General features: G+C 54.3%; 1 protein-coding gene across 1 annotated transcript; it reads right to left on the minus strand.

Moving 5' to 3' along the window:
* Positions 1 to 973: 973 nt before the first annotated feature.
* LOC136949034 (uncharacterized PE-PGRS family protein PE_PGRS24-like) lies at positions 974 to 1,879 on the minus strand. Its single transcript, XM_067243233.1, has one exon. The coding sequence runs from the start codon at positions 1,877 to 1,879 to the stop codon at positions 974 to 976; it is 906 nt and encodes a 301-aa protein (XP_067099334.1).
* Positions 1,880 to 10,177: the final 8,298 nt, after the last annotated feature.

The raw sequence follows: 10,177 nt of genomic DNA on the forward strand, positions 1-10,177 counted from the left end.
AGAAAGAGAGGTAGAAGTGAGAAAGAGAGGTAGAAGTGAGAGAAAGAGGTAGAAGTGAGAAAGAGAGGTAGAAGTGAGAAAGAGAGGTAGAAGTGAGAGAGAGAGAGGTAGACGTGAGAGAGAGAGGTAGAAGTGAGAGAGAGGTAGAAGGGAGAGAGAGAGGTAGAAGGTAGAGAGAGAGGTAGAAGGAAGAGAGAGAGGTAGAAGGTAGAGAGAGAGGTAGAAGGGAGAGTGGAGGAGGGGACGGGGGTGTCCCAGTAGCAGGCCAGCCCTGGGTGGTTCGAGCCCAAAGTTTACTGGTGGATGAAAGTGCGGCAGCCCTGGGGTTCAGTCACACGGAGAGGCGAGGCCGGTGATTAGGGGGGCGCGAGGGCAGGACAACCCTTTAATTTGGGCTGAGGGGAGAGGAGGGGGCCAGCTCTGGTGTGTCTGTGGCAGACAATGGCGATTACCTTCCTCTTTATCTGTCAGAGAGGGGGCTTTGAGAGAGCAATCTGAGCTGCGGAGGAAATGGCACGACACGGGATTAGAGGCACAACAGGACGGTAAATTAAATGTTGGAGATGAAAGAATGAGGCCTGACATGCATCAATAGAGAGCATTCGCCGCATTCTAATAACACCAGCCGTGGAGAAATACCTGCAGAGATTAGTGCGCGAGAGAGGCAGCGAGAAGGAGGAAAGATACACAATAAAATAAATGACTTTGGACGGCTGAAGTCATGTGACCGCGCATGACGGGGGAGCAAGGGTGTGTTTGTGACCGTGAATGCGAGTGTGCTGCACTGCGCGTGTGTGTGTGTGTAAATGTCCTCTTGTGCATGCATGTGTGGTGCAACCTAGTGTATCTGTAACAGAACTGCCTCTTAAACTACATTCTGCCTCTAAAACTACATTTCCCAGCCTCAGTCACCACAGCCCGGGCCACATCCACCTGGAGGCCTCTCTGGACAACCCTCGTCTGGCCTCGCTCTTCAGAGGTCCCCACTGCCTCCCAGACTGCCTCCCAGGCTGCCTCCCAGACTGCCTCCCAGGCTGCCTCCCAGACTGCCTCCCAGACTGCCTCCCAGGCTGCCTCCCAGACTGCCTCCCGGGCTGCCTCCCAGGCTGCCTCCCGGGCTGCCTCCCAGGCTGCCTCCCAGACTGCCTCCCGGGCTGCCTCCCAGACTGCCTTCCAGGCTGCCTCCCAGGCTACCTCCCAGACTTCCTCCCGGGCTGCCTTCCAGACTGCCTCCCAGGCTGCCTCCCAGACTGCCTCCCAGGCTGCCTCCCAGACTGCCTCCCGGGCTGCCTCCCAGACTGCCTCCCAGGCTGCCTCCCAGACTGCCTCCCAGGCTGCCTCCCAGACTGCCTCCCAGACTGCCTCCCGGGCTGCCTCCCAGACTGCCTCCCAGACTGCCTCCCAGGCTGCCTCCCAGGCTACCTCCCAGACTGCCTCCCAGGCTGCCTCCCAGACTGCCTCCCAGGCTGCCTCCCAGACTGCCTCCCAGGCTGCCTCCCGGGCTGCCTCCCAGACTACCTCCCAGGCTGCCTCCCGGGCTGCCTCCCGGGCTGCCTCCCGGGCTGCCTCCCAGACTGCCTCCCGGGCTGCCTCCCGGGCTGCCTCCCGGGCTGCCTCCCGGGCTGCCTCCCGGGCTGCCTCCCAGACTGCCTCCCGGGCTGCCTCCCAGACTGCCTCCCGGGCTGCCTCCCAGACTGCCTCCCGGGCTGCCTCCCGGGCTGCCTCCCAGACTGCCTCCCGGGCTGCCTCCCGGGCTGCCTCCCAGACTACCTCCCAGACTGCCTCCCGGGCTGCCTCCCGGGCTGCCTCCCAGACTGCCTCCCGGGCTGCCTCCCAGACTGCCTCCCAGACTGCCTCCCAGACTGCCTCCCGGGCTCATGTTACCCAGCGTACTGCAGGGCTGCTACTCAGCCGAGACAAATCCTCTTTCTGCTCTCCTCTGCTTTATGACACTGCTCCGGTTCACACACACAGTTACTGAGGTTACTTTTACTACCTTGGTACAATATCTAACTTATTGTGAGAAAAGTACTTCTGCCAAAGTATCTGCCAGTCGTTCCGTTGGTCCAGTCCAACAGCACATAACGACATCTGCACACAAACAAACAACCCCACTATCATTAGTTGTAAATACCCTCATTAGCCTATACTCTACTGATTGACAGGTTTTACTGAGGGGGAAAAACATGAACAAATGAACGAGGGAATAGCGTGATATAATGAGCGATAGGGAAAGTAGAAAGATGTGGTAAATAACAGGCTGATATAGTAGTGACAGCTGAGAGAGGAGAGAGAGAGAGAGAGGGAGAGAAAGAGGGGGGGGAGAGAGAGAGAGGGGGGGGAGAGAGAGAGAGAGAGAGGGGGGGGGGGGAGAGAGAGAGAGGGGGGAGAGAGAGAACTGTGCGCCGATGATTCTGTCAAAGACTAGCTCTATCTGTTATTACAGCACTGAGGCAGGAAGATGAAGAGGGGTTCGCCTTCATCACAGCTACAGCGGAGAGGAACAAAGACACACTTACAAGCACTATCAGACTCAAAATCAAATCAGCTCTCAGCGCACCTGATCCTGGCAGACAACCACAGACGATTCAGAGAACCTGTGGCCAGGGACACACATCGCTTGATACACAAGGCAGACACACACACACTCATGCACACACACTCCTGTACGGTTAATGTGCGAGTGTTACGCTTGTTAAGGTGTTAGCCCGCTAGCGAAAACCCCCCTCTCTCCCTCTCGCTCTCTAACAGCACAGATACGCACAGATTCCCCTTTGTCTCTGTGGGACTTCTACTCTGACTCAACACGTTCAGAATGAGACACACTTCACCAGGGCTCTGCCGTGACCTGCGACCTCTGACCTCCAGTGCGACCTTAGCGTCCTCAGGACTGTACGACGATGGTTGGAGGACGCCTGAATGCCTCCTGGCAGAGAAAAAAAGGACACCGCCAACTGCGTTATCCAACAATGGCCAGATAATGATGCTGTTTGTTAGCAACAAATCAGAACACAACAGACTGCTTGTCCCTGTCCTGTTTTTGAGCATCTTAATTACTTCCCCACCCCCCACTCTCACCCTCCTTCCATCTTTCTCTCTCCCTCTCTCTCTCTCTCTCTCTCTCTCTCTCTCTCTCTCTCTCTCTCTCTCTCTCTCTGTTGCCTCTTCTGCTGTTGTTATTTTGCATATAAAAGGCAACAGCTAATTGTCTGGTCTATAAATATTCGCCATGCAATTAGCATCCTGGCCTGCCTTTGCATCGTGTTATCACCTCGTCGTTTGGAGCACCGCGCAGCCCTCACGCTCAATTCCCCATATCTAATGGGGGTTTGATAGCAGAGCAAAACCTTTGTTTCCAGGAACAAACGACAGGCAGCATCGTGTCACTTCCTGTTTCTCTTTGAGCAGAGAGACTCATCCGCATCTTCACCGGAACGAGGCAGAACTGGGAGGTTGTCGTGACTCTGATGAGGCAGTGGTGTCCGTCCCTGCTCTTGGAGAGGTGCCTTCCTGCGAGTGTTCGCTGTAGCACTCGTCACACACACACCCGATCGCCGACTCGCATTCAACCTGAACCGGCCACGACTCTGTGTTTCTGAGGCAGTGAAATAGGGGTAATCTGTGAACTGGTATGTGGTCACCTTCCTCAAAGAGGTTTAGAGTAGCAGCTTTATTCAGGCCAAGGGACTCTCCTTTACCTCACCTCAAATCAAAGAAAGAGTTGAGAGGGGAGAGGGAGGGGGAGGGGTGGAGGGAGGGGGAGGTCGGGGAGTCCTCTCGAATGATTGCAGCCCAGTTTGAGCTGCTAAAGTGCAGACGCGAACCTCTTTCATGTCCCTTCAGGGTCACTGTCCACTGAGGGAATGAACCTGTCATCTCACTCTCACTTCTCCACACCAACCTCCACGGCCCCCATGCTTCCAACACTACTCCCCTACGCACTCCCACCCTCCAGCCACCCTCCAGCCACCCTCCAGCCACCCTCCAGCCACCCTCCAGCCACCCTCCAGCCACCCTCCAGCCACCCTCCAGCCACCCTGGACTCCCCACAAGAAGCGGCTGGGAACAGAGCAGCGTTTCAGGCAGCCGTGTGTGAAGGCACCACAGACCCTGTGAGGCCGGGCCGTGCCCTGGTGGACAGGCTGAAAGAGAAGACACCAGTCAGCCTGTTCCAGGGAGACCACTGAGGGCCGCTCTCCGGGGGAAAGTCAAACTGACTTCAACGTGGAGGGGATGACGACGAGGAGACTTAACGGATTGGAGGAGGGGAGCGCAGGAGAGGAGAGGAGGAGGGGAGAGGAGAGGAGACGGGAGAGGAGTGCAGGAGAGGAGGGGAGCGTAGGAGAGGAGGGGAGCGTAGGAGAGGAAAGAAGGAGGGGAGAGGAGAGGGGAGAGTAGGACGAATGATCGGTTGGAAGTGGAGCGATAAGCGAAGTGGTGCGAAGTGGTACGCAGTGGCGGGTGAACCCAGCTGAAATACGAGACGACGACAAAAGGAGGGAGAAGCAGAGAGGATTAGGGAGAGAGGCCGTGGTTACCGTGGCGGCCGTCGTACTTAAAAAAGGGATAGGAACGAAAGTGAAAGGAGGGAGAGAACGGAGGACGGTGGAGTCTGGGCGGAGGAGAGACAGAGAGATGGAGGGAGAGAGAGAGAGTGAGAGACAGAGAGATGGAGGGAGAGAGAGAGAGTGAGAGACGGAGGCAGCTCTCTGTGCTGACCCCTGTCTGGAGAGGCAGGCTGGAGCCTGGAGGCTTGTTAGAGGCAGGATCCTGAGGGCTCCTAATTGGGACGGCTGGGGCCATGTGGTCTGGGAGAGGGAGAGAGGGAGAGGGGAGGGAGAGTCGGCCTCGAGAGTCGGGGGGGGGGGGGGCGGGTTGGGCGGGACAGCGAAGAGAAGTGAAGGGGGGGCTTTCCAAGTCACATGAAAGTTTGTGGGGATGAATGTACCGTAATTAGATTAATAAGTAGCTTAATTTATCGCAGCAGAGGATATCAGCAGCTCCACATTAGAGGCAGGCCAGAAGATTAGCCCTGACCGGCGTTTCCAAAACATGATTAGCCCCCTAGGCACAAACACCAGGCTCCTTCACAGGTTCCTACCGAAAGGCCCCGGATTAGAGAAACATGTTGAATAATCAGCATTGCACCCACCCACCCACCCCCTCTCCTCGCCTCCCCTGCACCTCTCAGCTCTGCTCCAGCCCAGGCCTCCACCCTGCTCCACACACAGCCCTCACCAATCACACCACTGTAGGGCCAATCAGAGAGAGGGCAGCTGCACCGCGGCTCCAGTGGCCACAAACACACTGCACACCTTGGCACCGTTCGCCGTCCTGTCCCTGCCCCCCTCCGGTGACGGATGAATGAAGTCACCTCGTCCACGTTCCACCATGGGGCTTCCTGCCTCTCCTTCTCACGTCCCGACCCGAACATGGACGGCTTGGATCCCCTGTAGACGCTGACTGATAGAGTCATGGATCCCCTGTAGACGCTGACTGATAGAGTCATGGATCCCCTGTAGACGCTGACTGATAGAGTCATGGATCCCCTGTAGACGCTGACTGATAGAGTCACGCCTGGTCCGTGGGTGTGGCGGTGAGGTGAGTGCATGGCCAATAAACTGAGTGGTTATACAGGGTCCTCTGGGGACAGCTCCAAGGCTAATTGAATGTCTCTCCAATCTCCTCCAGAATGCCAATAAAACCCTTGGCATATGTTACAGCCCCCGGCCCCAGCCGCATGCGTCATACATAAATGGAGCGCTCGGACTAAGCTCTAGATCTCTTGATCCGCTCCATCCTTTATATCCGGACTCTGAGAGGCACGGGGGGGGGGGGGGGGGGGGGGGGGGTGGGGGGAGGGGACGACTGGCCCTCAGATCTGGGCTCCTGTGATGCGGGATCGTGTTGTGTCTGTCCTTATCCTGGTGAGAACACCTCCAGCTGATGTCCCTCCTCACGCTTGTTTAGGATGTCCTCTCTCTCTGTCTGTGTCAGGCAGTGTTCATCCCTCCCAGACGAGCTGACAGGTGAGTTACAACCAGAGCAGGTGCTCAGGACTGAAACAAAGATGGAGTGCGGACCTCTTGCTCACCAGCTAATGTTTATAAATTGCCCGGCCGTCGCCACCTTGAAGGAGACGTCGCCTGTTTACCCTTGAAAGCTGGTAACTTTTACATTTCCTGTCGTCCCACCACCAGCCATGGTCGATTATCCTGTGTGACTATGCAGCTCCATGCGTTGGCTGTAATGTGCGCAGAGTCAACATGTCCCACAGACTGAGCCTGCAGGCGGGTACAGGCCTGCGCCCCTCCCCCCCCCTCCTCAGGGTCACTACCAGACCCCCCCACTGCTGTGGGTGGCGGTGGCGGGGGGGATACACCAGAGTATGTTGGAGAATACGCGTGTGTGTGTGTCTGTGTGAAGGTGAAGACAAGAGAAATAAGGGTCTGACACATACACACACACACACTGCACACCTTAAATCTCTGCTCATACACACTAGACGGACACACATTCACAGCCCTGCTCTCTTTCACTCTCTCTCTCTCTCTCTCTCTTTCACTCTCTTTTCTCTTTCTCTCTCTCTCTCTCTCTCTCTCAATGCATTTTCATCAGAGACGCCGTTTCACACACACATATCTTCTTTTCCACAACAAGTGTGACTAAGGCTTCCCTGAACTGTGCTCAACATCATGCGAACATGCCTGGTCATTACTGTCCAACAAACTCCTCAGAGAGCAAAGTGAAGCATTAGCTGTAAAATATCATTCTTGATCTTTCTGTCCACCTATTTCTGACCCACTAAACTCCCAAACTAAACCTCTCTAATGCCCCCAAGCTCTTTAATTTGCTATATTAGTTCAAACAGTTCTTTAAGGAAGGAATTCTGCTTAGTTGGTCTTTATTGAGTGGTACTTTGGCCTTTAAAATCCTTGAGGGGCATCCGATTTAAGGGTTGGATGGAGGTTGAAGGAGGACTTATCCAGAGTAGACCCCACCTGGAAAGATGGAGATAGTTGGGAGGAGGAGAGGGAAGTGGGAGGTGTAAAAGTGATCCCTGTTTGTCCAGGCTTCACCGTGGCAGAATCTCACAAGTTTCTCAGTGACGGACGGTTAAACCATTTGGAACAAAGGAACAAGTCTGGGTCACCGCGGTCCGACCCTGCTACACCTGCCCAGCGCCACGAGTTACACTCTGGCTGAATTCCCATCCAACCAACCATCCAGCCAACCAGCCCAACCAGCCAACTGTGTTCAGCACACCTCTGTAGCGTCACAGCCTCTGATCTCTCCGACCTTCTCCTTGTTATCTGCCAGCTGCTCCGCCCCGACGGCAGCCTCCTCCTCCAACAAACGAGGGAGAAACAAGCGGAGGCAGCCCAGGCTCCGCTCCGCTGGCTTCCTGCAGCCTGCCTTCGCCACGCAGCAATTAGAAACCCCCGCCATCAGGCAGACAGCTGGCAGCCCTCCCAGGGATGCCAATTAAGTTTGGAAAACATTTAGACAACAAAACTGTACAAGGGAAACCATCGCACTGATGCAATCGTCCCCTCTACTCCCAGCAGTCCTCACCATGACCCCCTGTTACCCCCTCCCATCTGTAACTGCCAAGAGGAAATACCACCTAAACACACTCGCACCCCCCCCCCCCCCCCCAGAGAGCAGCAAATATGCTCGCAGAAATACATGAATATCAAATCAAAGCCATTGGTGTTGTCATGGTAATGAGCTGTGATAGTCAATTAGGTGTTTATGTCTCAGTAATCAGTGTCTTAATAGGCATTACAATCTTTAACCCGTAAATTCGGTAGTGGTCATAAATACATTTTTATCATAACTATCGACTTATTTCACCTTACATCTTGTCTTTTGGGCTTTGGAAAGTCAATTCAGAGCCATGCTTGGCCTTCTCTATCTGTGTATACATAGTCCACTCATGTTACACCAGTTAACTGGATTGCTGTGACCAGCACACCTCAACTGTGCGATTGTAGCCGTGCCACACACAGAGCAGCACTCAGCCACGGACGACGACTTCAAACTCCTCATGCCTGATCAAGTTGCTCTATCAGGCTTGTCCAATAGGTAACTTGATTTTTTTGGCCTTGGGGGGTAAAAAAAAAAAAAAAAAAAAGCAGGGTGGGGATTACAATAATACGTAAGTAGCTTTCTGTAAATTGAGCCCTTGGGTTGTAGTAGAATATGTTGGCCCTTAGGTAGAGTGTGACCCACGCTCCCCCCCCCCCCCCAGTGCCAACACTGGGAGACATCGTACCGTCATCCTGACAGCCCACCACCATGTCAGTGACAAACGCAACATAGTGACAGAGTGACAGTGTGAGTAACTCAGGGAGACAGGAAGTGCCCTGAGCCCCCCTCCCTCCCCCCTCCCCCGCCCCCCCTCCTTACCTCCAATTCTCCAATCCCCCCCACGCACCCCTATCCCTGCTCAGGGCATCTCCATCAAAGCTAATTAACCAAGCAATGACTCATTTGGGAGTTGAACAAAGTTATTTCATGTAATCTCTAGTTCCTCAGAATCTTTTTTTTTCTCCTTTGTGTCAACACCGCTGTTTGACTTCCTTTAAGACAACATTGTGCGAGAGTTAGAGGGGAGAGGATGGGTTTGAGAGTCAGTGAGAGGATGTGTGTGTGGTTACTGTCACTGAACCATGACATGGGCTAACAGGGTTGTCAAATGCCTCAGCTAGGGTCGTTAAAACCTATCCAGCTGGGTGTATTGCACGTATGACAGGTAACAGGTCAAATAGATATCCGTGTCCATTCAGATTATAGTCTGGGAGACATTGTGGCAGGAATAGCAGGTTAAAAGCTAACTTGATCTAACAGAGCGATGTACGTTAGCTGCATTCCTCTGTCAGTCTTCCACTACACTGGAGTGAAGTCATGCAGCACACAGTGAACATCTGGCAACCCAGCGCATATCTGGCAACCCAGCGCATATCTGGCAACCCAGACCAGTTGTCTGGTCTGCTTGGTTTTCCTCCTCTTTAATACCCCTCTCCCCTTCATGGTTTGATCTCATGCTAACAAAGGATGAGGACGGCAATTCGTTTCATCCGTGGCAGCAGAAATACAACAGAGGCCTATCTCCTGCTGACAGACCCTAACTGCCAACCACGCTGTCTGGAAACAGGAAACGCTTCTAACACACCTCAAGTACAACACGAGCACGCTACACCTTCTTCGGTGGGGGAAGGAGAGCGCACAGAAGCACAGTGGGACCCAGCTCCTCTCGTAGCTCTGGGAGTCGAGGGATTGTTGAGGTTGCCAAAGGGCTTCAGCCACTTGAGGCAGTGTAAGGCAGGTGAGGGGAGCGGGCTATAAGGCAGGTGAGGGGCTATAAGGCAGGTGAGGGGGCTGTAAGGCAGGTGAGGGGCTGTAAGGCAGGTGAGGGGCTGTAAGGCAGGTGAGGGGAGCGGGCTGTGATGTGGACGTCCAGTTCTCCCCTCCTCTCCTGCACACGTTGTGCCCCGGCGGTGTGCCGGGGTCTGGGTGAAGCTACGGCGACAATCAGTTGATTAACATGTTTATTGTCCGGGGGTCCACTGTCTCTGAGCCTCGTTCTGTCGGTCCCTCTCTCTTTCGCTCTTTATCTTTGTCTGCCTCTCTGTTTCTCTCTCTCTCACTCTGCCTCTCTGTTTCTCTCCCTCCCTCCCTCTCTCTCTGCCTCTCTGTTTCTCCTCTCCCCCTCTCTCTCTGCCTCTCTCTCTCTGCCTCTCTCTCTCTCTCTCTCTCTCTCTCTTGTTCACACCCTATCCTGCGCCCCCTCATTTCCGCTGTTATCTGATGACCTCTCTTCTAAAGATGACACGGGAGGAGGAGAGCAGTACCTAGAGAGCTGACAACTTCCTCCTTCTTAATTACTCTCAGTTCTGGTAATGACCACATCCCCCACAGTGGGTTGTCAGACAGGGTGATGATGACTGGCACTGAGGGTCCATTTATTTCAAACATAATTTACTCCAGATAGACGTACTGTCTTCTCTGTACAGTAAGTTTGTATAAATGTTTTTTGGGGGGGGCGGGAGGCCACCACAGAAACCCTTTTCACAAGACTTGTTCATGTTTCTGATCATCCTTAACCTCAACTATTCCACTGACCCGAGCCCTTCTTTACCCTGCCCCTAACGGTCTGAACATAACGACAAGG

The sequence above is a fragment of the Osmerus mordax genome, chromosome 9 (assembly GCF_038355195.1).
Source record: "Osmerus mordax isolate fOsmMor3 chromosome 9, fOsmMor3.pri, whole genome shotgun sequence".
Classification (NCBI taxonomy): Eukaryota; Metazoa; Chordata; class Actinopteri; order Osmeriformes; family Osmeridae; genus Osmerus; species Osmerus mordax.

Coding starts and splice junctions, on each gene's coding strand:
- LOC136949034 (XM_067243233.1), bottom strand. CDS start 1,879: ATGAGCCCGGGAGGCAGTCTGGGAGGCAGTCTGGGAGGCAGTCTGGGA.